Raw genomic sequence first — 24,672 nt, 5'->3', positions numbered from 1 at the left:
CCTATGCGCCTTTCCCCGTTTCTTGTGCGGGCCGACGCTTGCACCCCTCTGACCCGACTCTACACACGATGGGCCAGACCTGACAACTGTGAATAACAGAAAGGTACGTAGCGTCTGACAACCAGCGGCTGAGGGGAAACTGGTGAGATGGAGAGAAGAGTCAGAGAGGAACCATAATACAGAGCCTACAGAAGGGAGCAGTGTGGAGGAGGGGCAGGGACCTGCTGAGCGGGGGAGGGGCAGATATACTGCGGGGGAGGGGCACACACCCCTATAGCTGGGATCATACATACACTGCGGGGGAGGGGCACACACCCCTATAGCTGGGATCATACATACACTGCGGGGGAGGGGCACACACCCCTATAGCTGGGATCATACATACACTGCGGGGGAGGGGCACACACACCTATAGCTGGGATCATACATACACTGCGGGGGAGGGGCGCACACCTATAGCTGGGATCATACATACACTGCGGGGGAGGGGATCACACACCTATAGCTGGGATCATACATACACTGCGGGGGAGGGGCACACACCTATAGCTGGGATCATACATACACTGCGGGGGAGGGGCACACACCTATAGCTGGGATCATACATACACTGCAGGGAGAGGAATTAGGGAAGATGAGATTTATTACTATAAAAACAATATTTACAGTGAAATTGGGAAAAATAAAGCAATATATAGAAAATGCTATCTACATTCTGATTGGCTCCCGGGCCGCCCGTCGGCCGCAGCGGGGGAGACGCTAACGCCCCTGACCGCTCCCAGCACATGGCAGGCCCCTGTGGATCTCCAGCCTCCATCAGTCCTCGGAATCGGTGTCATGTCGTCGTTTGGCCCCACGTGGAGACGGTGGCCGCCCTCTTGTCTTGGTGGAGGTCCGCTCTAGGCGGTGAGGGGAGCTGTCACTGGAACAATGGGTGTCGTGGCGATGTGTGCGGCGAGGCGAGCGGCTCTGCTCTGATGAATGGCTGTCAGCTCTGCCGGCTCCAGGGCGATGAGACGACAACGGATGATGCTTGGAGGGGCCTGATCTCTTCCGCCTTAGAGAAAAGAACAGGTCACATCACACAACAAGCAAAAATAGGGAGAAAGCGTAGAGCGAGCCGCCGACGCGCCGGGGTCAGAGCGAGCGAGCCGCCGACGCGCCGGGGTCAGAGCGAGCGAGCCGCCGACGCGCCGGGGTCAGAGCGAGCGAGCCGCCGACGCGCCGGGGTCAGAGCGAGCGAGCCGCCGACGCGCCGGGGTCAGAGCGAGCGAGCCGCCGACGCGCCGGGGTCAGAGCGAGCGACCGACGCGCCGGGGTCAGAGCGAGCGACCGACGCGCCGGGGTCAGATGTATACACCATAGTATATTCTGTACTGCACAGTATGACGTCAGATTACAGCACATCATATTGTACATCGGGCGGCACAGGCGGTGCAGGAGGCCCCGGTAACCCCACTTTACAATCCAGCAATTGTCAGCGAAACTTAAATTAATAGGAGCTGACTGTGAAGATGTGAGTGTGGCCCCGCCAGCCGCCCCTGTATACCACCACCTGGCCTCATATCATCCTGATATTATATAAAGATTGCACTATGCATTCCTCAGCATTTCTGTATATTACGTCACTATATGAGATGCGGCAGCGCAGCACAGCTGGAGCCAGGAACGTCCGGAGACCTCCGCACTTCTGTACAATGAATCTCATACAAGGACGTCAGACTAAAATCCTTTCCACAGACACTTATATTTAATTTTCTTTTAACATCAAGCCATAATTTTTTTTTTTTTTAGGGGTGCTCATAACCCAAATTGAATATCAGCGATTCTGCCATGGCAGTGCGGAAGAAAGAAAGCAATATCAGCAATGAGAGCCCCATCTACGGGAGAACCACTGTAGTGATAGCCCTCCTTTTATTTGGTATCAGCGCTAGCCTCTCTGTATCCGATATCAGAGGTCAGCGCTGGCCTCTCTCTACGTCTCTGTATAGAACATCATGGGTCAGCAATGGCCTCTTCTTCTCTGAATCTGGATATCAGGGGTCAGCACTGGCATCTCTTCCTCTCTCTGATATCAGAGGTCAGCGCTGGCCTCTCTCTACGTCTCTGTATCTGATATCAGGGGTCAGCACTGGCATCTCTTCCTCTCTGTATCTGATATCAGGGGTCAGCACTGGCATCTCTTCCTCTCTGTATCTGATATCAGGGGTGAGCACTGGCATCTCTTCCTCTCTGTATCTGATATCAGGGGTGAGCACTGGCATCTCTTCCTCTCTGTATCTGATATCAGGGGTCAGCACTGGCATCTCTTCCCCTCTGTATCTGATATCAGGGGTCAGCACTGGCCTCCTCTTCTCTTCATCGGAAACTGGGATTAAGCACTAGTATCTCTTCATTTGTATCTGAAATTGGGGGTCCGCACTCACCTTTCATACTTTCCATCATCTGATGAAGAGTCTGCCTGACGACGCTTTTCCTTTTTTAATTTCTTTTCTTTCTTTCTTTTTTTCTTCTTCTCCTTTTTGACTTTTTTCCTGTGCTCGGTCCTAAAACACAAAAATTCCCAGACACTTTAACGGACGCTCAATCCACGGGGTCCGCACGCATCAGGTAATAGTCACTGTGATGGTGGAAGCCCCGCTACTCAGGGTCATCACCTCGCCAGAGGCTCCTCTTTGCTTTTCTCCACCGTTGGTTTCTCGTCCGGAACATTCTCCTGCTCTCCAGTTTTCTGGTGCTGCAGTATAAAAGGAAGAGGTCAGCGCTGGAGGAGGGGTGATTAACCCATCCTGAACTGTGTATAATACCGTACATCGTGCAATAAGTGATAATCTAAAAAGTCATCCAACAGGACAGGACACAGCTACAACCATGAGTCGTCCACACGTGCCTGACAGAAAGTAAAGCCCTTCCCCCCCACACACGCACAACCACAGAGACACACACACACACAGCCACAGCCACACACACAACCACAGCCACACACACACAACCACAGCCACACCCACCCACCGCCACACCCAGCCACAGCGACACACACACACAGCCACAGCGACACACACACACAGCCACAGCGACACACACACACAGCCACAGCGACACACACACACAGCCACAGCGACACACACACACAGCCACAGCGACACACACACACAGCCACAGCGACACACACACACAGCCACAGCGACACACACACACAGCCACAGCGACACACACACACAGCCACAGCGACACACACACACAGCCACAGCGACACACACACACAGCCACAGCGACACACACACAGCCACAGCGACACACACACAGCCACACACACACAGCCACACACACAGCCACAGAGAAACAGACAGCCACACACACACAGCCACAGAGACACACACACAGCCACACACACAGCCACACCCACCCAGAGACACACAGCCACAGAGACACACAGCCACAGAGACACACAGACACACACACACCTGAGCCCTCCAGACATGAACACGCTTGTGCCACCATCCTTCACATCTGACTTACAGTGAAGATGGAGAAGCCCATCCGCGCAGCCTCCTTGTCTTCTTTGGAAAGGGTTATCCGGGTGGCAGAGACGCTGCGGGCGACAATCACATGAGAGTGCACCATGAGGGCGAGTGCAGGATGATGCCCGCACCCAGATATCGCGGTCTCTCCCCTACATGACATCTTACCTGGAGGTTCCCAGGCCCATCACCCTGTCAACGCCACGCTCATCCCGCTCCGATCCTTCCCGCTTACAAGCCTCCGCAAATTCCTAATTACAGAGTAACAAGTTAGCAGCCGGGTACACAGCGCACAGCAATGGAGGCCACGACAGAGGGAGTGCAAAGCGATGGGGGGCCCGCGACAGCGGGAATGCACAGCGATGGGGGTGCCGCGACAGCAGGAGCGCACAGTGATGGGGGGGCTGCGACGGCGGGAGCGCACAGCGATGGGGGGGCTGCGACAACGGGAGCGCACAGGGATGGGGGGGCTGCAACGGCGGGAGCGCACAGCGATGGGGGTCGTGATAGCAGGAGAGGCAGCGATGGAGGCCGTGACAGCAAGAGCCGTAATGATGGGTGCTGCGACGATGGGAGTAGTTTTGCCATGTGTTGGTCCGTATTTCGGGGTCTTACCTCTTTGCTGAGCCCCTTGGGCTGACGCTTCACCGTTTTGTAACCTCTGGAGGAGAAGACAGAGGAGCGATGTCAGTGACCCTTGTACAAAGCTCTGAACATAGGTCTAACCTGGTCCAGTCGCACTGCAGAGGGCTTGTTACAATGTATCAGTTCGCGCTGCACACCACTGTAACAGACCCTCAGCTGTGAGATGCATTAGGTCTGGGCCGGTTTCCAATCTCTGGATGTGTATAATAAAGTGAGCAGAGGCTGGAGACACAGTCTATACGGGAGGTGCAGGACACCTGTGGAGTAATGTGAGGGCCACAGCCGGGACCACCAGCCATCAGAAGAAAGGGGGCAATACCGGAGCTCCGCCCCTGAGGAGACTCACAGTGCGGCCAGCATGGCTTCCTCCTCCGCCTCCCTCACTGCCGCCAGCTCCTGCTCTCGGGTCGGCGCCTTCCCGGACCCCTTATCCTTGGCGTACCACGTCAAATCCCGACCCTTCTGCCAGCGACCGACTGGCGCCATCAGCGAGTTCCCTGCAGAGACAGCAGCCATTATAATGATGTCACCACACTGCAGCAGGAGGCTCTGGATGAACTGACCTCTGCACCCCCAGTGACCCCACATTACCCAGATAGTTCTCCCGCTGTTTGTCCGTCTTCACATCTTCCCAGTTGAACTGGTCCTGGCCCCCGCGGACGCCTGCCCTGGACGAGCCAAACATGGCGGCAGGAAAGGCTGCAAAAGACAAGATGGGGTTGAAACTGGCGGCTGCTCACACCCAGGGCTGTGGAGTCTATGGTATCAAATGAACCGACTCCTAAAATACATAATACATTGGGTCCCGCGGGTCAGTGCAGAATGTGAAGAATACTTTTTCATAAGAATTTGGGAAGTTGTGAAATGTCCTAGAAATGTCCATTCTGCTCCTGATCCGAGGAGCTCGGCTTTTAGTTGAGCTGAATCTGTGCTGCACCTCATCTCCAGGATATAAGGAGTGACGCTCGTCCTCTACAGATGAGGGTAAAAGCAAAGACACAAAAAAGCCTGCACCTCATCTCCAGGATATAAGGAGTGACGCTCGTCCTCTACAGATAAGGGTAAAAGCAAAGACACATAGAAGCCTGCACCTCATCTCCAGGATATAAGGGGTGACGCTCGTCCTCTACAGATGAGGGTAAAAAGAAAGACACAAAGAAGCCTGCACCTCATCTCCAGGATATAAGGAGTGACGCTCGTCCTCTACAGATAAGGGTAAAAGCAAAGACACATAGAAGCCTGCACCTCATCTCCAGGATATAAGGGGTGACGCTCGTCCTCTACAGATGAGGGTAAAAAGAAAGACACAAAGAAGCCTGCGATCATCTCAGATCTGCTGGAGACTCTGGAGTGAGCAGGAAGGTAGGAGTAAGGGAAGGACTTCCTACAGCAAGTCTAAACCCTTAATAAACAGCAGAATTCTATATAATGAGAGGATCTTATTGAAGCTGCTTCACATCTCTCTCCTATTCATCACATGCGCTGTGTTGTGCACACGCTGCAGCTGGCAATAAGAGATAGTCTGCAAGAGGGACATGCTGGAAATCTGATTGGAAAAGTGAGGAAATTGGTTATTGCCGCCAGAACCCCTAAAATTGATTACATCTTGAAGAAACGTCCTGGAAAAGGGGCAATTGTCAATCAAGCCCCTCAGTGGGGCAGCACATATTTAATGATTGAGCGATTGCTTGAATTACAATCCTTTCCTGTAAACATGGCCGACCCTCAGGTAACACTAAATAAAGGTCAATGGACACAGGTGGCTGAATTTAAGGAATTGCTTTATCACCCATTTACAGTGACTAAAAAATTACAAGCTGAGGATTTAACTCCTGGCATTTTCATAAAGGAATGCAAAAACTTGCTGTTTTGCCTGTCCCAAAGAGGACATTACTGCTTCAATGAAACAGAGAGAGACACACTGTCATTCGAAAATACAATTTTTCTTGCAGCCGTTTATGTGGAGACACGTCATCATATATTGCTGCATGATCAACAGCTTACTAAAGTAAAAGAAGCTCTAACAGAAGTAGCAGTTAGGATGAGCATCTACAGGACGGCCAAGAACAAGAGGACTTGGATCCTGCCAGTGCTATTGCTGCCATATCTTCATCCTCATCAGATGAGGAGTTGTGTCATCCAGTGCTACTGCTGCCCTATCTTCAGCCTCATCGGATGGGGAGTTGTGTCATCCAGTGCTACTGCTGCTGTATCTTCTGCCTCGTTAGATGAGGAGTTTAATTTTGAAGACTATTTAGATGACATGGAGCAGCAGAGCGTTGCCGCAAGGAAAAATATTCTACTCCCATAGCAAACAGATTGACCAGATTTAAGTAAAATTATTCACTTGCTCTCAAAGTAGAAGAGTTCAACAGTTCATCAAAACTGCATGAGGAGATTCCTTTATACCCCGCAATTGTTAGAGATGTCACCTGTGTGGTCACTGCTTCACCACCTACCCAAGTTACTGTAGAGTGGTTGTTCTCTAAAATAATGAGGTTAGATTTGAGGTCCTCTTTGAGGAGAACATGACAGCCGGTCACAGCGACAGAGGAACAACAAGATGGAGGAGAACATGGCAGCCGGTCACACTGACAGAGGAACAACAAGATGCTGAAGAACATGACAGCCGGTCACAGCGACAGAGGAACAACAAGATGGAGGAGAACATGGCGGCCGATCACAGCGACAGAGGAACAACAAGATGGAGGAGAACATGACAGCCGGTCACAGCGACAGAGGAACAACAAGATGGAGGAGAACATGGCGGCCGGTCACAGCGACAGAGGAACAACAAGATGGAGGAGAACATGGCGGCCGGTCACAGCGACAGAGGAACAACAAGATGGAGAACATGACGGCCGGTCACAGCGACAGGGGAACAACAAGATGGAGGAGAACATGACGGCCGGTCACAGCAACAGGGGAACAACAAGATGGAGGAGAAGATGGCGGCCAATCACAGCAACAGGAACAACAAGATGGAGGAGAACATGGCGGCCAATTACAGCAACAGAGGAACAAGATGGAGGAGAACATGGCAGCCGGTCACACTGACAGAGGAACAACAAGATGCTGAAGAACATGACAGCCGGTCACAGCGACAGAGGAACAACAAGATGGAGGAGAACATGACGGCCGATCACAGCGACAGAGGAACAACAAGATGGAGGAGAACATGGCGGCCGGTCACAGCGACAGAGGAACAACAAGATGGAGGAGAACATGACGGCCGGTCACAGCGACAGAGGAACAACAAGATGGAGGAGAACATGACGGCCGGTCACAGCGACAGGGGAACAACAAGATGGAGGAGAAGATGGCGGCCAATCACAGCAACAACAAGATGGCGGAGAACATGGCGGCCGATCACAGCGACAGGAGAACAACAAGATGGAGGAGAACATGACGGCCGGTCACAGCGACAGGAACAACAAGATGGAGGAGAACATGACGGCCGGTCACAGCAACAGGAACAACAAGATGGAGGAGAACATGACGGCCGGTCACAGCAACAGGAACAACAAGATGGCGGAGAACATGGCGGCCGATCACAGCGACAGAGGAACAACAAGATGGAGGAGAACATGACAGCCGGTCACAGCGACAGAGGAACAACAAGATGGAGGAGAACATGGCGGCCGGTCACAGCGACAGAGGAACAACAAGATGGAGGAGAACATGGCGGCCGGTCACAGCGACAGAGGAACAACAAGATGGAGGAGAACATGACGGCCGGTCACAGCGACAGAGGAACAACAAGATGGAGGAGAACATGGCGGCCGGTCACAGCGACAGAGGAACAACAAGATGGAGGAGAACATGACGGCCGGTCACAGCAACAGGGGAACAACAAGATGGAGGAGAAGATGGCGGCCGATCACAGCGACAGGAGAACAACAAGATGGAGGAGAACATGACGGCCGGTCACAGCGACAGGAACAACAAGATGGAGGAGAACATGACGGCCGGTCACAGCGACAGAGGAACAACAAGATGGCGGAGAACATGGCGGCCGATCACAGCGACAGGAGAACAACAAGATGGAGGAGAACATGGCGGCCGGTCACAGCAACATGAACAACAAGATGGCGGAGAACATGGCGGCCGATCACAGCGACAGAGGAACAACAAGATGGAGGAGAACATGACGGCTGGTCACAGCAACAGGAACAACAAGATGGAGGAGAACATGACGGCCGATCACAGCGACAGAGGAACAACAAGATGGAGAACATGACGGCCGGTCACAGCGACAGGGGAACAACAAGATGGAGGAGAACATGACGGCTGGTCACAGCAACAGGAACAACAAGATGGCGGAGAACATGACGGCCGGTCACAGCAACAGGGGAACAACAAGATGGAGGAGAAGATGGCGGCCAATCACAGCAACAGGAACAACAAGATGGAGGAGAACATGACGGCCGGTCACAGCAACAGGGGAACAACAAGATGGCGGAGAACATGGCGGCCGATCACAGCGACAGAGGAACAACAAGATGGAGGAGAACATGACGGCCGGTCACAGCGACAGGGGAACAACAAGATGGAGGAGAACATGACGGCCGGTCACAGCAACAGGGGAACAACAAGATGGAGGAGAAGATGGCGGCCAATCACAGCAACAGGAACAACAAGATGGCGGAGAACATGGCGGCCGATCACAGCGACAGGAGAACAACAAGATGGAGGAGAACATGACGGCCGGTCACAGCGACAGGAACAACAAGATGGAGGAGAACATGACGGCCGGTCACAGCAACATGAACAACAAGATGGCGGAGAACATGGCGGCCGATCACAGCGACAGAGGAACAACAAGATGGAGAACATGACGGCCGGTCACAGCGACAGGGGAACAACAAGATGGAGGAGAACATGACGGCTGGTCACAGCAACAGGAACAACAAGATGGCGGAGAACATGACGGCCGGTCACAGCAACAGGGGAACAACAAGATGGAGGAGAAGATGGCGGCCAATCACAGCAACAGGAACAACAAGATGGAGGAGAACATGACGGCCGGTCACAGCAACAGGGGAACAACAAGATGGCGGAGAACATGGCGGCCGATCACAGCGACAGAGGAACAACAAGATGGAGAACATGACGGCCGGTCACAGCGACAGGGGAACAACAAGATGGAGGAGAACATGACGGCTGGTCACAGCAACAGGAACAACAAGATGGCGGAGAACATGACGGCCGGTCACAGCAACAGGGGAACAACAAGATGGAGGAGAAGATGGCGGCCAATCACAGCAACAGGAACAACAAGATGGAGGAGAACATGACGGCCGGTCACAGCAACAGGGGAACAACAAGATGGCGGAGAACATGGCGGCCGATCACAGCGACAGAGGAACAACAAGATGGAGGAGAACATGACGGCCGGTCACAGCGACAGGGGAACAACAAGATGGAGGAGAACATGACGGCCAGTCACAGCGACAGGGGAACAACAAGATGGTGGAGAAGATGGCGGCCAATCACAGCAACAGGAACAACAAGATGGCGGAGAACATGACGGCCGGTCACAGCAACAGGGGAACAACAAGATGGAGGAGAACATGGCGGCCGGTCACAGCAACAGGAACAACAAGATGGAGGAGAACATGACGGCCGGTCACAGCAACAGGGGAACAACAAGATGGTGGAGAAGATGGCGGCCAATCACAGCAACAGGAACAACAAGATGGAGGAGAAGATGGCGGCCGATCACAGCAACTGGAGAATAACAAGATGGAGGAGAAGATGGCGGCCGATCACAGCAACTGGAGAATAACAAGATGGAGGAGAAGATGGCGGCCGATCACAGCAACTGGAGAATAACAAGATGGAGGAGAAGATGGCGGCCAATCACAGCAACTGGAGAATAACAAGATGGAGGAGAAGATGGCGGCCGATCACAGCAACTGGAGAATAACAAGATGGAGGAGAAGATGGCGGCCGATCACAGCAACTGGGGAACACATGAGACGGAAGGACAGATATCTGCAGAATGCTGTGAGGTCATGTGACTGAGAGCAGCCCATAGGAGCTGGCGATCGCCTCTGCCCAATGAAGAGGAAGTGATCAGGGCTGGGAGGACGCAGACTGTAAAAGTCCGGATCCGCGCGGTTTCAAAGTTGCCGGGGATTCTGGGTGTTTGATTCGGATACGGCACTCAAGAAATTAAAAAAATAAAAGGAAAAATAAAGAAAATAAGATCAGCGAGGCTCCGTCACAGCTGTACCTGCTCCTGGGCCGCTCATCACTGCTCATACATATGCACTGCTTTCCCCGCCCACCGGCCAGCCTGGCGCCTGTGATTGGTTGCAGTCAGACACGCCCCCAGCCTGTGTGACAGCGTCTGCCTGTAACCAATCACAGGTGCCAGGACGGCCGGTGGGCGGGGAAAGCAGTGCAGCTGTCTGCGGGTCTGTATTGTGGTATAAAAATAAACAATTGGCCTAGAGCCCCCCGTTGTTATGATACCAGCACAGATAAAGCCCACGGCTACAGGCTGCAGCCCCCAGCCCTGCGCTTATCTTGGCTGTGTATCAAAATAAGAGGATTTTTTTTCTTTTTAACTATTTAAATAAATTTAAAAAAAAAAAACTGACGCGGTCCCCCTCAGTTTTGATACCCAGCCATGATAAAGCCCGACGGCTGGATCTAATATTCACAAACTATGCCTATTAGGCCCCCCCCAACCAAAAAATAGTCTGCAGCTGCCCAGGATTGCTGCATCTATTAGATGTGACAAGCTTGACGCTTTACATGGCTCTTCCCGATTGCTCTGGTGCGGTGGCAATCAGGTAATAAGGGGTTAATAACAGCCTACAGCTGCTACTAAGTCCTAGATTAGTGATGGCAGAGTCTATGACAGCCCCCCATCACTAATCTGTAAGTGAAAGTAAATAAGCACAAAAAAGTCCCCTCTGTCACCACTTTATTAACCCCAACACACCCCTGCACGTCCGGCGTAATCCACCCGAGGTCCCACGACAGTCCTGGCTCTGCTACATCCGAGCCTAGAGAGACCGAAAACATGTCTGATCTCTCCAGGCTCCGGGGAACATTGACAAGAAGGACCCGGCTGTGAGGACGTCACTCAGGTCGCCGGAGGTCATACCCGGGTTCCCGTCACTCAGGGAAGGAGGACCACGGGAACCTTTCTGCTGTGACCGCAATTTACGTGGCTAATCACGGCTCATACTCTGCCTGTAGTTACAGTGTGCAGACATGTTCCCTGATTGCACTCTGTGACCATCGTTGGACCTCGTGTGGATTACATCTGAACTGCAGGGGTTAATAAAGTGGTGAAAGAGCGTAATTTTTTGTATTTTATTCCAAATAAAGGAATTTTTTTGCATTTTTTTTTCCAGGAGGTGTAGATTGGATGCAGGAATAGGGTGTAAAATTTCATCACCAAATCTGCATGTCTTGGCAAAAACATGGTTTTCTTCCAGGAGAGGCAGGTTCTCACCTGAGGTCCGGTTACCTGTGATCACAGATGAAGGACCGTGGGAACATCAGCTGTGACCGCAAATGACCCGAGTGATGTCATTGCTCACTGCGCAGTCCATTCATTCTCTGGAGCTCACAGCGGGCGGTCATGCTCTATGGCTGAATCGCCGTGAGACCTCGTGTGGATTACTTCGGACCTGGGTGTTTTTTGCATTTTATTCCAAATAAAGGATTTTTTCGGTGTTTGTTTCCCTGTTTTGGCACCGCATAAGGGCAACGGGAAGAGCCGGTGAAGCAGCGGGATGGACACATCTAATGGTGCGGCAATGCCAGGCGGCTGGAGGCTGACATTTTTTGGCTGGGTCTCCCCGGCGCCAATTGTTTCATTTATTTTCCACCACGATACTGACGGCAGATGCTAGAATGTACGGGCTCCTTCCAGGTCGGACGTCTTTTCAGCACAGCCATGTTCCCAATGTCGCCCGACGCTTCCAGCCAGAATAAGCACTCCTTTTGTAACTCCACGCGGGCATGGAGCTGTTTATCATAGAAGCGGGGGTTGGGGGGTGAGATCCCCAAATAGGTGGGTGCAAAGCAGGATTATGGTGGACACAAGGATAAATCACCACACCCGCTAACCTGGGAGGAGCCCATACATTGTAGGCTCACGGTAGATGCTAGAGTGTATGGGCTCCCTTACACTGCTTTCCCCGCCCCTTGGCCGTCCTGGCGCTTGTGATTGGATGCACTCAGCTGCCACTCAGGGTGAGGGTGTGTCTGACTGCAACCTATCCTGGGCGTCAGTGGGCGGGGAAAACTGTGCATATGCATGAGCAGTAATCAGCGGCCCAGGCGGTGACAGCGAGGCCTGGGAGCCGCGGTAACTCCACAGCGCGCTCCCATCCCTCTGTCCCTTCTACCACCATCTTTACTCTCCGGATTCTGATCCCCATAGACGTATATGGGGCCGGATTCAGGACCAGAAAAAAAAGTGACCTGCCGATCCCGGTTACCTGCGAGTCCACCCGTTTCAAGGAGCGCTGCAGTGTAAAGCACGAGGAGGAGGAGCGCTGCAGTGTAAAGCACGGTGAGGAGGGGAGCTGCAGTGTAAAGCACGGGGAGGAGGAGAGCTGCAGTGTAAAGCATGGTGAAGAGGGCTGTAGTGTAAAGCATGGTGAGGAGGGCTGCACTGTAAAGCATGGTGAGGAGGGCTGTAGTGTAAAACATAGTGAGGAGGGCTGCAGTGTAAAGCACGGGGAGGAGGGCTGCACTGTAAAGCACGGGGAGGCGGGCTGCAGTGTAAAGCATGGTGAGGAGAGCTGCAGTGTAAAGCATGGTGAGGAGGGCTGCAGTGTAAAGCATGGTGAGGAGGGCTGCAGTGTAAAGCATGGTGAGGAGGGCTGCAGTGTAAAGCATGGTGAGGAGGGCTGCAGTGTAAAGCATGGTGAGGAGGGCTGCAGTGTAAAGCATGGTGAGGAGGGCTGCAGTGTAAAGCATGGTGAGGAGAGCTGCAGTGTAAAGCATGGTGAGGAGAGCTGCAGTGTAAAGCATGGTGAGGAGAGCTGCAGTGTAAAGCATGGTGAGGAGGGCTGCAGTGTAAAGCACGGGGAGGAGGAGAGCTGCAGTGTAAAGCACGGGGAGGTGGGCTGCACTGTAAAGCATGGTGAGGAGGGCTGTAGTGTAAAGCATGGTGAGGAGGGCTGCACTGTAAAGCATGGTGAGGAGAGCTGCAGTGTAAAGCATGGGGAGGCGGGCTGCAGTGTAAAGCACGGGGAGGTGGGCTGCAGTGTAAAGCACGGGGAGGAGGAGAGCTGCAGTGTAAAGCACGGGGAGGCGGGCTGTAGTGTAAAGCACGGTGAGGAGGGCTGTAGTGTAAAGCACGGTGAGGAGGGCTGTAGTGTAAAGCACGGTGAGGAGGGCTGTAGTGTAAAGCACGGTGAGGAGGGCTGTAGTGTAAAGCACGGTGAGGAGGGCTGCAGTGTAAAGCATGGTGAGGAGGGCTGCAGTGTAAAGCATGGTGAGGAGGGCTGCAGTGTAAAGCATGGTGAGGAGGGCTGTAGTGTAAAGCACGGTGAGGAGGGCTGTAGTGTAAAGCACGGTGAGGAGGGCTGCAGTGTAAAGCATGGTGAGGAGGGCTGCAGTGTAAAGCATGGTGAGGAGGGCTGCAGTGTAAAGCATGGTGAGGAGGGCTGCAGTGTAAAGCATGGTGAGGAGGGCTGTAGTGTAAAGCACGGGGAGGCGGGCTGTAGTGTAAAGCATGGTGAGGAGAGCTGCAGTGTAAAGCATGGTGAGGAGGGCTGTAGTGTAAAGCACGGGGAGGCGGGCTGTAGTGTAAAGCACGGGGAGGCGGGCTGTAGTGTAAAGCACGGGGAGGCGGGCTGTAGTGTAAAGCACGGTGAGGAGAGCTGCAGTGTAAAGCATGGTGAGGAGGGCTGTAGTGTATAGTATGGTGAGGAGGGCTGTAGTGTAAAGCACGCTGAGGAGGGCTGTAGTGTAAAGCACGGGGAGGCGGGCTGCAGTGTAAAGCACGGTGAGGAGGGCTGTAGTGTATAGTATGGTGAGGAGGGCTGTAGTGTAAAGCACGGTGAGGAGGGCTGTAGTGTAAAGCATGGTGAGGAGGGCTGCAGTGTAAAGCACGGTGAGGAGGGCTGCAGTGTAAAGCATGGTGAGGAGGGCTGTAGTGTAAAGCACGGGGAGGCGGGCTGCAGTGTAAAGCATGGTGAGGAGGGCTGCAGTGTAAAGCATGGGGAGGCGGGCTGCAGTGTAAAGCATGGTGAGGCGGGCTGCAGTGTAAAGCATGGTGAGGCGGGCTGCAGTGTAAAGCATGGTGAGGAGGGCTGTAGTGTAAAGCATGGTGAGGCGGGCTGCAGTGTAAAGCATGGTGAGGAGGGCTGTAGTGTAAAGCATGGGGAGGCGGGCTGCAGTGTAAAGCATGGGGAGGCGGGCTGCACTGTAAAGCATGGGGAGGCGGGCTGTAGTGTAAAGCACGGGGAGGCGAGCTGCAGTGTAAAGCATGGTGAGGAGGGCTGCAGTGTAAAGCATGGTGAGGAGGGCTGTAGTGTAAAGCACGGGGAGGCGGGCTGCAGTGTAAAGCATGGTGAGGAGGGCTGCAGTGTAAAGCATGGGGAGGCGGGCTGCAGTGTAAAGCATGGTGAGGCGGGCTGCAGTGTAAAGCATGGTGAGGAGGGCTGTAGTGTAAAGCATGGAGAGGAGGGCTGCAGTGTAAAGCATGGAGAGGAGGGCTGTAGTGTAAAGCATGGTGAGGCGGGCTGCAGTGTAAAGCATGGTGAGGAGGGCTGCAGTGTAAAGCATGGTGAGGAGGGCTGCAGTGTAAAGCATGGTGAGGAGGGCTGCAGTGTAAAGCATGGTGAGGCAGGCTGCAGTGTAAAGCAAGGTGAGGAGGGCTGCAGTGTAAAGCACGGGGAGGCGGGCTGCAGTGTAAAGCATGGTGAGGAGGGCTGCAGTGTAAAGCATGGTGAGGAGGGCTGCAGTGTAAAGCATGGTGAGGAGGGCTGCAGTGTAAAGCATGGTGAGGAGGCCTGCAGTGTAGAGCACGGGGAGGCGGGCTGCAGTGTAAAGCATGGTGAGGCGGGCTGCAGTGTAAAGCATGGTGAGGAGGGCTGCAGTGTAAAGCACGGTGAGGCGGGCTGCAGTGTAAAGCACGGGGAGGAGGGCTGCAGTGTAAAGCACGGTGAGGCGGGCTGCAGTGTAAAGCATGGGGAGGCGGGCTGCAGTGTAAAGCATGGTGAGGTGAGCTGCAGTGTAAAGCACGGTGAGGAGGGCTGCAGTGTAAAGCACGGGGAGGAGAGCTGTAGTGTATAGTATGGGGAGGCGGGCTGCAGTGTAAAGCATGGTGAGGAGAGCTGCAGTGTAAAGCATGGTGAGGAGGGCTGTAGTGTAAAGCATGGTGAGGAAGGCTGCAGTGTAAAGCATGGTGAGGAAGGCTGCAGTGTAAAGCATGGTGAGGAGGGCTGCAGTGTAAAGCATGGTGAGGAAGGCTGCAGTGTAGAGCATGGTGAGGAGGGCTGCAGTGTAAAGCACGGGGAGGCGGGCTGCAGTGTAAAGCATGGTGAGGCGGGCTGCAGTGTAAAGCATGGTGAGGAGGGCTGCAGTGTAAAGCATGGTGAGGAGGGCTGCAGTGTAAAGCATGGTGAGGAGGGCTGCAGTGTAAAGCACGGTGAGGCGGGCTGTAGTGTAAAGCATGGTGAGGCGGGCTGCAGTGTAAAGCATGGTGAGGAGGGCTGCAGTGTAAAGCATGGTGAGGAGGGCTGCAGTGTAAAGCATGGTGAGGAGGGCTGCAGTGTAAAGCACGGGGAGGCGGGCTGCAGTGTAAAGCATGGTGAGGAGGGCTGCAGTGTAAAGCATGGTGAGGAGGGCTGCAGTGTAAAGCATGGTGAGGAGGGCTGCAGTGTAAAGCATGGTGAGGAGGCCTGCAGTGTAGAGCATGGTGAGGAGGGCTGCAGTGTAAGGCTATGTGCGCACGTTGCGTAAATTCATGCAGTTACGCTGCGCTTTGCAGCGCAGCGTAACTGCATGCGTCCTGCGTCCCCTGCACAGTCTATGGAGATTGTGCAGGGGCCGTGCGCACGTGGCGTCTCAGAGCGCAGCGCTTCGGCTACTGCCGAAGCGCTGCGCAAAAAGAAGTGACATGTCACTTCTTTCCTGCGCTTTGCCGGCAGCTCCTGCTCTGTCTATGGCAGGAGCTGCAGGCAGAGCGCATGGAATCGGCGCTCACTACGGACATTTCTGCAGCGATCTAAAGCGCACATGTGCTCTTCAGATCGCTGCAGAAATTTCTGCAGTGAAGTACGCAACGTGCGCACATAGCCTTAAGCACGGGGAGGCGGGCTGCAGTGTAAAGCATGGTGAGGCGGGCTGTAGTGTAAAGCACGGGGAGGCGGGCTGCAGTGTAAAGCATGGTGAGGCGGGCTGTAGTGTAAAGCAGGGTGAGGCGGGCTGCAGTGTAAAGCAAGGTGAGGAGGGCTGTAGTGTAAAGCATGGTGAGGAGGGCTGCAGTGTAAAGCACGGGGAGGCGGGCTGCAGTGTAAAGCATGGTGAGGCGGGCTGCAGTGTAAAGCATGGTGAGGCGGGCTGCAGTGTAAAGCATGGTGAGGCGGGCTGCAGTGTAAAGCATGGTGAGGCGGGCTGCAGTGTAAAGCACGGTGAGGAGGGCTGTAGTGTAAAGCACGGGGAGGCGGGCTGCAGTGTAAAGCACGGGGAGGCGGGCTGCAGTGTAAAGCATGGTGAGGTGGGCTGCAGTGTAAAGCATGGGGAGGAGGGCTGTAGTGTAAAGCATGGTGAGGAGGGCTGCAGTGTAAAGCATGGGGAGGCGGGCTGTAGTGTAAAGCACGGTGAGGAGGGCTGTAGTGTAAAGCACGGGGAGGCGGGCTGCAGTGTAAAGCATGGTGAGGCGGGCTGCAGTGTAAAGCATGGTGAGGAGGGCTGTAGTGTAAAGCATGGAGAGGAGGGCTGCAGTGTAAAGCATGGAGAGGAGGGCTGTAGTGTAAAGCATGGTGAGGCGGGCTGCAGTGTAAAGCATGGTGAGGAGGGCTGCAGTGTAAAGCATGGTGAGGAGGGCTGCAGTGTAAAGCATGGTGAGGAGGGCTGCAGTGTAAAGCATGGTGAGGCAGGCTGCAGTGTAAAGCAAGGTGAGGAGGGCTGCAGTGTAAAGCACGGGGAGGCGGGCTGCAGTGTAAAGCATGGTGAGGAGGGCTGCAGTGTAAAGCATGGTGAGGAGGGCTGCAGTGTAAAGCATGGTGAGGAGGGCTGCAGTGTAAAGCATGGTGAGGAGGCCTGCAGTGTAGAGCACGGGGAGGCGGGCTGCAGTGTAAAGCATGGTGAGGCGGGCTGCAGTGTAAAGCATGGTGAGGAGGGCTGCAGTGTAAAGCACGGTGAGGCGGGCTGCAGTGTAAAGCACGGGGAGGAGGGCTGCAGTGTAAAGCACGGTGAGGCGGGCTGCAGTGTAAAGCATGGGGAGGCGGGCTGCAGTGTAAAGCATGGTGAGGTGAGCTGCAGTGTAAAGCACGGTGAGGAGGGCTGCAGTGTAAAGCACGGGGAGGAGAGCTGTAGTGTATAGTATGGGGAGGCGGGCTGCAGTGTAAAGCATGGTGAGGAGAGCTGCAGTGTAAAGCATGGTGAGGAGGGCTGTAGTGTAAAGCATGGTGAGGAAGGCTGCAGTGTAAAGCATGGTGAGGAAGGCTGCAGTGTAAAGCATGGTGAGGAGGGCTGCAGTGTAAAGCATGGTGAGGAAGGCTGCAGTGTAGAGCATGGTGAGGAGGGCTGCAGTGTAAAGCACGGGGAGGCGGGCTGCAGTGTAAAGCATGGTGAGGCGGGCTGCAGTGTAAAGCATGGTGAGGAGGGCTGCAGTGTAAAGCATGGTGAGGAGGGCTGCAGTGTAAAGCATGGTGAGGAGGGCTGCAGTGTAAAGCACGGTGAGGCGGGCTGTAGTGTAAAGCATGGTGAGGCGGGCTGCAGTGTAAAGCATGGTGAGGAGGGCTGCAGTGTAAAGCATGGTGAGGAGGGCTGCAGTGTAAAGCATGGTGAGGAGGGCTGCAGTGTAAAGCACGGGGAGGCGGGCTGCAGTGTAAAGCATGGTGAGGAGGGCTGCAGTGTAAAGCATGGTGAGGAGGGCTGCAGTGTAAAGCATGGTGAGGAGGGCTGCAGTGTAAAGCATGGTGAGGAGGCCTGCAGTGTAGAGCATGGTGAGGAGGGCTGCAGTGTAAGGCTATGTGCGCACGTTGCGTAAATTCATGCAGTTACGCTGCGCTTTGCAGCGCAGCGTAACTGCATGCGTCCTGCGTCCCCTGCACAGTCTATGGAGATTGTGCAGGGGCCGTGCGCACGTGGCGTCTCAGAGCGCAGCGCTTCGGCTACTGCCGAAGCGCTGCGCAAAAAGAAGTGACATGTCACTTCTTTCCTGCGCTTTGCCGGCAGCTCCTGCTCTGTCTATGGCAGGAGCTGCAGGCAGAGCGCATGGAATCGGCGCTCACTACGGACATTTCTGCAGCGATCTAAAGCGCACATGTGCTCTTCAGATCGCTGCAGAAATTTCTGCAGTGAAGTACGCAACGTGCGCACATAGCCTTAAGCACGGGGAGGCGGGCTGCAGTGTAAAGCATGGTGAGGCGGGCTGTAGTGTAAAGCACGGGGAGGCGGGCTGCAGTGTAAAGCATGGTGAGGCGGGCTGTAGTGTAAAGCAGGGTGAGGCGGGCTGCAGTGTAAAGCAAGGTGAGGAGGGCTGTAGTGTAAAGCATGGTGAGGAGGGCTGCAGTGTAAAGCACGGGGAGGCGGGCTGCAGTGTAAAGCATGGTGAGGCGGGCTGCAGTGTAAAGCATGGTGAGGCGGGCTGCAGTGTAAAGCATGGTGAGGCGGGCTGCAGTGTAAAGCATGGTGAGGCGGGCTGCAGTGTAAAGCACGGTGAGGAGGGCTGTAGTGTAAAGCACGGGGAGGCGGGCTGCAGTGTAAAGCACGGGGAGGCGGGCTGCAGTGTAAAGCATGGTGAGGTGGGCTGCAGTGTAAAGCATGGGGAGGAGGGCTGTAGTGTAAAGCATGGTGAGGAGGGCTGCAGTGTAAAGCATGGGGAGGCGGGCTGTAGTGTAAAGCACGGTGAGGAGGGCTGTAGTGTAAAGCACGGGGAGGCGGGCTGCAGTGTAAAGCACGGGGAGGCGGGCTGCAGTGTAAAGCACGGGGAGGCGGGCTGCAGTGTAAAGCATGGTGAGGTGGGCTGCAGTGTAAAGCATGGGGAGGCGGGCTGCAGTGTAAAGCACGGGGAGGCGGGCTGTAGTGTAAAGCACGGTGAGGAGAGCTGCAGTGTAAAGCATGGTGAGGAGAGCTGTAGTGTAAAGCATGGTGAGGAGAGCTGTAGTGTATAGTATGGGGAGGCGGGCTGCAGTGTAAAGCATGGTGAGGAGAGCTGCAGTGTAAAGCATGGTGAGGAGGGCTGTAGTGTAAAGCATGGTGAGGAAGGCTGCAGTGTAAAGCATGGTGAGGAGGGCTGCAGTGTAAAGCACGGTGAGGCGGGCTGCAGTGTAAAGCATGGTGAGGCGAGCTGCAGTGTAAAGCATGGTGAGGAGGGCTGCAGTGTAAAGCATGGGGAGGCGGGCTGCAGTGTAAAGCATGGGGAGGCGGGCTGCAGTGTAAAGCATGGGGAGGCGGGCTGCAGTGTAAAGCACGGGGAGGCGGGCTGCAGTGTAAAGCACGGGGAGGCGGGCTGTAGTGTAAAGCATGGTGAGGAGGGCTGCAGTGTAAAGCATGGGGAGGCGGGCTGCAGTGTAAAGCATGGGGAGGCGGGCTGCAGTGTAAAGCATGGTGAGGTGAGCTGCAGTGTAAAGCACGGTGAGGAGGGCTGCAGTGTAAAGCACGGGGAGGAGAGCTGTAGTGTATAGTATGGGGAGGCGGGCTGCAGTGTAAAGCATGGTGAGGAGAGCTGCAGTGTAAAGCATGGTGAGGAGGGCTGTAGTGTAAAGCATGGTGAGGAAGGCTGCAGTGTAAAGCATGGTGAGGAGGGCTGCAGTGTAAAGCATGGTGAGGAAGGCTGCAGTGTAGAGCATGGTGAGGAGGGCTGCAGTGTAAAGCACGGGGAGGCGGGCTGCAGTGTAAAGCACGGGGAGGAGGGCTGCAGTGTAAAGTACGGGGAGGAGGGCTGTAGTGTAAAGCATGGGGAGGCGGGCTGCAGTGTAAAGCACGGGGAGGCGGGCTGCAGTGTAAAGCATGGTGAGGAGGGCTGTAATGTAAAGCATGGTGAGGAGGGCTGCAGTGTAAAGCACGGGGAGGCGGGCTGCAGTGTAAAGCATGGTGAGGCGGGCTGCAGTGTAAAGCACGGGGAGGCGGGCTGCAGTGTAAAGCATGGTGAGGAGGGCTGCAGTGTAAAGCATGGGGAGGCGGGCTGCAGTGTAAAGCATGGGGAGGCGGGCTGCAGTGTAAAGCATGGGGAGGCGGGCTGCAGTGTAAAGCATGGGGAGGCGGGCTGCAGTGTAAAGCATGGTGAGGAGGGCTGCAGTGTAAAGCATGGTGAGGCGGGCTGCAGTGTAAAGCATGGTGAGGCGGGCTGCAGTGTAAAGCATGGTGAGGCGGGCTGCAGTGTAAAGCACGGGGAGGAGGGCTGTAGTGTAAAGCATGGTGAGGCGGGCTGCAGTGTAAAGCACGGGGAGGCGGGCTGCAGTGTAAAGCATGGTGAGGCGAGCTGCAGTGTAAAGCATGGTGAGGAGGGCTGCAGTGTAAAGCATGGGGAGGCGGGCTGCAGTGTAAAGCATGGGGAGGCGGGCTGCAGTGTAAAGCACGGTGAGGCGGGCTGCAGTGTAAAGCACGGTGAGGCGGGCTGCAGTGTAAAGCACGGTGAGGCGGGCTGCAGTGTAAAGCATGGTGAGGCGGGCTGCAGTGTAAAGCACGGGGAGGCGGGCTGCAGTGTAAAGCACGGGGAGGCGGGCTGCAGTGTAAAGCATGGTGAGGAGGGCTGCAGTGTAAAGCACGGGGAGGCGGGCTGCAGTGTAAAGCATGGTGAGGCGAGCTGCAGTGTAAAGCATGGTGAGGCGGGCTGCAGTGTAAAGCATGGTGAGGCGAGCTGCAGTGTAAAGCATGGTGAGGAGGGCTGCAGTGTAAAGCATGGGGAGGCGGGCTGCAGTGTAAAGCATGGTGAGGCGGGCTGCAGTGTAAAGCATGGTGAGGCGAGCTGCAGTGTAAAGCATGGTGAGGAGGGCTGCAGTGTAAAGCATGGGGAGGCGGGCTGCAGTGTAAAGCATGGTGAGGCGAGCTGCAGTGTAAAGCATGGTGAGGAGGGCTGTAGTGTAAAGCATGGGGAGGCGGGCTGTAGTGTAAAGCATGGTGAGGCGGGCTGCAGTGTAAAGCACGGGGAGGCAGGCTGCAGTGTAAAGCATGGTGAGGAGGGCTGCAGTGTAAAGCATGGTGAGGAGGGCTGCAGTGTAAAGCATGGTGAGGCAGGCTGCAGTGTAAAGCATGGTGAGGAGGGCTGCAGTGTAAAGCATGGTGAGGAGGGCTGCAGTGTAAAGCATGGTGAGGAGGGCTGCAGTGTAAAGCATGGTGAGGAGGGCTGCAGTGTAAAGCATGGTGAGGAGGGCTGCAGTGTAAAGCATGGGGAGGCAGGCTGCAGTGTAAAGCATGGTGAGGAGGGCTGCAGTGTAAAGCATGGTGAGGAGGGCTGCAGTGTAAAGCATGGTGAGGCGGGCTGCAGTGTAAAGCATGGTGAGGAGGGCTGCAGTGTAAAGCATGGTGAGGAGGGCTGCAGTGTAAAGCATGGTGAGGCGGGCTGCAGTGTAAAGCATGGTGAGGCGGGCTGCAGTGTAAAGCACGGGGAGGCGGGCTGCAGTGTAAAGCATGGTGAGGCGGGCTGCAGTGTAAAGCACGGGGAGGCGGGCTGTAGTGTAAAGCATGGTGAGGAGGGCTGCAGTGTAAAGCACAGTGAGGCGGGCTGCAGTGTAAAGCATGGGGAGGCGGGCTGCAGTGTAAAGCATGGTGAGGCGGGCTGCAGTGTAAAGCATGGTGAGGCGGGCTGCAGTGTAAAGCACGGGGAGGCGGGCTGCAGTGTAAAGCATGGTGAGGCGGGCTGCAGTGTAAAGCATGGTGAGGCGGGCTGTAGTGTAAAGCATGGTGAGGAGGGCTGCAGTGTAAAGCACAGTGAGGCGGGCTGCAGTGTAAAGCATGGTGAGGTGGGCTGCAGTGTAAAGCATGGTGAGGTGGGCTGTAGTGTAAAGCATGGTGAGGCGGGCTGCAGTGTAAAGCATGGGGAGGCGGGCTGCAGTGTAAAGCATGGTGAGGAGGGCTGCAGTGTAAAGCACAGTGAGGCGGGCTGCAGTGTAAAGCACAGTAAGGCGGGCTGCAGTGTAAAGCATGGTGAGGCGGGCTGCAGTGTAAAGCATGGTGAGGCGGGCTGCAGTGTAAAGCATGGTGAGGCGGGCTGCAGTGTAAAGCATGGGGAGGTGGGCTGCAGTGTAAAGCATGGTGAGGAGGGCTGCAGTGTAAAGCACAGTGAGGCGGGCTGCAGTGTAAAGCACAGTAAGGCGGGCTGCAGTGTAAAGCACGGGGAGGCGGGCTGCAGTGTAAAGCATGGTGAGGCGGGCTGCAGTGTAAAGCATGGTGAGGCGAGCTGCAGTGTAAAGCATGGTGAGGAGGGCTGCAGTGTAAAGCATGGGGAGGCGGGCTGCAGTGTAAAGCATGGGGAGGCGGGCTGCAGTGTAAAGCATGGGGAGGCGGGCTGCAGTGTAAAGCACGGGGAGGCGGGCTGCAGTGTAAAGCACGGGGAGGCGGGCTGTAGTGTAAAGCATGGTGAGGAGGGCTGCAGTGTAAAGCATGGGGAGGCGGGCTGCAGTGTAAAGCATGGGGAGGCGGGCTGCAGTGTAAAGCATGGTGAGGTGAGCTGCAGTGTAAAGCACGGTGAGGAGGGCTGCAGTGTAAAGCACGGGGAGGAGAGCTGTAGTGTATAGTATGGGGAGGCGGGCTGCAGTGTAAAGCATGGTGAGGAGAGCTGCAGTGTAAAGCATGGTGAGGAGGGCTGTAGTGTAAAGCATGGTGAGGAAGGCTGCAGTGTAAAGCATGGTGAGGAGGGCTGCAGTGTAAAGCATGGTGAGGAAGGCTGCAGTGTAGAGCATGGTGAGGAGGGCTGCAGTGTAAAGCACGGGGAGGCGGGCTGCAGTGTAAAGCACGGGGAGGAGGGCTGCAGTGTAAAGTACGGGGAGGAGGGCTGTAGTGTAAAGCATGGGGAGGCGGGCTGCAGTGTAAAGCACGGGGAGGCGGGCTGCAGTGTAAAGCATGGTGAGGAGGGCTGTAATGTAAAGCATGGTGAGGAGGGCTGCAGTGTAAAGCACGGGGAGGCGGGCTGCAGTGTAAAGCATGGTGAGGCGGGCTGCAGTGTAAAGCACGGGGAGGCGGGCTGCAGTGTAAAGCATGGTGAGGAGGGCTGCAGTGTAAAGCATGGGGAGGCGGGCTGCAGTGTAAAGCATGGGGAGGCGGGCTGCAGTGTAAAGCATGGGGAGGCGGGCTGCAGTGTAAAGCATGGGGAGGCGGGCTGCAGTGTAAAGCATGGTGAGGAGGGCTGCAGTGTAAAGCATGGTGAGGCGGGCTGCAGTGTAAAGCATGGTGAGGCGGGCTGCAGTGTAAAGCATGGTGAGGCGGGCTGCAGTGTAAAGCATGGTGAGGCGGGCTGATGGGCGGAGTCACGCTCAGTCTGGGAGATTGTGCCTCTGCGCTGTGATGTCACCAATGATTGGCGCCCGGCAGAGGGAGGAGCCTGTCACACGGATAGCTACAACAGCCAATAAGAATCCAGCTCATGTGTGCCAGGCAGAGCAGGAAATAGAAGAGGCGATCTGATTGGTTGCCATAGGTAACGGCTCTTGCGCTTTTTCTACAGGAGGTGACTGTGACCAGATAATGACAGACCCCGGAGCTGCGCAGCCCCGACCTCCCACAGTCACTGCTAGAGAGCTACACACTCACATTTCCCGGGTCCGGACCACACACAACCGCGCACACTCACTTCCGGCAGCGGCGCCGTGGAAGAGGAGGGACTATGAGGTCACATTTCCGGAACTGCGCGGCGCCATGTTTATTGTGGGCAAACGTTCTATGACTGATGTAAGTAGTGACTAAATCCCAGTGGGCGCCGGGAAACGACCTCTGGTGACGTCATGCCCGGGTAGAGGCTGGTGTCACGTGATGGGGGCGTGTACAAAATGCAGCCCAATGTTTTCCTGAGGAAATAATCATTATTTTCATCATACAAGTAAAATATATCTTTGTACCGTGTTAGCCAGTAGAGATAAAAAAAATTTTGTTTAAAAGAACAGAGAGTCCTCAGTGGTTGATACCTTTTAATGGCTAACTGAAAAGATGGTAATAATTGCAAGCTTTCGAGACTACTCAGGTCTCTTCATCAGGCATGGTATAACACAAAATCTGAAGAGTCACATATTTATACACAACAGGACTTAGAATAGTGCAGTAAAAAAAAAAAAAAAAAAAAAAAAAAGAACAAGTTATATGAAACAGAACTATCTCTATGGCAGGGGGACAAGCTGTTCTAGCCATAAATACTGATGCA

The 24,672-nt window shown here is 55.0% G+C and overlaps 1 protein-coding gene across 1 annotated transcript; it reads right to left on the bottom strand.

Annotated features, from left to right (window-relative positions):
• Positions 1-625: 625 nt before the first annotated feature.
• Positions 626-24,147, bottom strand: C6H1orf35 (chromosome 6 C1orf35 homolog). The gene is made up of 9 exons (XM_075315883.1): positions 24,069-24,147; positions 4,758-4,865; positions 4,513-4,663; positions 4,137-4,182; positions 3,690-3,772; positions 3,520-3,592; positions 2,658-2,737; positions 2,427-2,546; positions 626-1,057 (listed from the first exon to the last, which is right to left on the bottom strand). The coding sequence occupies exons 2-9, from the start codon at positions 4,849-4,851 to the stop codon at positions 817-819; spliced, it is 888 nt and encodes a 295-aa protein (XP_075171998.1). The 5' UTR covers positions 4,852-4,865; positions 24,069-24,147; the 3' UTR covers positions 626-816.
• Positions 24,148-24,672: the final 525 nt, after the last annotated feature.

The sequence above is a fragment of the Anomaloglossus baeobatrachus genome, chromosome 6, assembly GCF_048569485.1.
Source record: "Anomaloglossus baeobatrachus isolate aAnoBae1 chromosome 6, aAnoBae1.hap1, whole genome shotgun sequence".
In the NCBI taxonomy this organism is placed as follows: domain Eukaryota; kingdom Metazoa; phylum Chordata; class Amphibia; order Anura; family Aromobatidae; genus Anomaloglossus; species Anomaloglossus baeobatrachus.
Note: the sequence above shows the minus strand (reverse complement) of the source record. Positions and strands in the feature narration are given on the sequence as shown.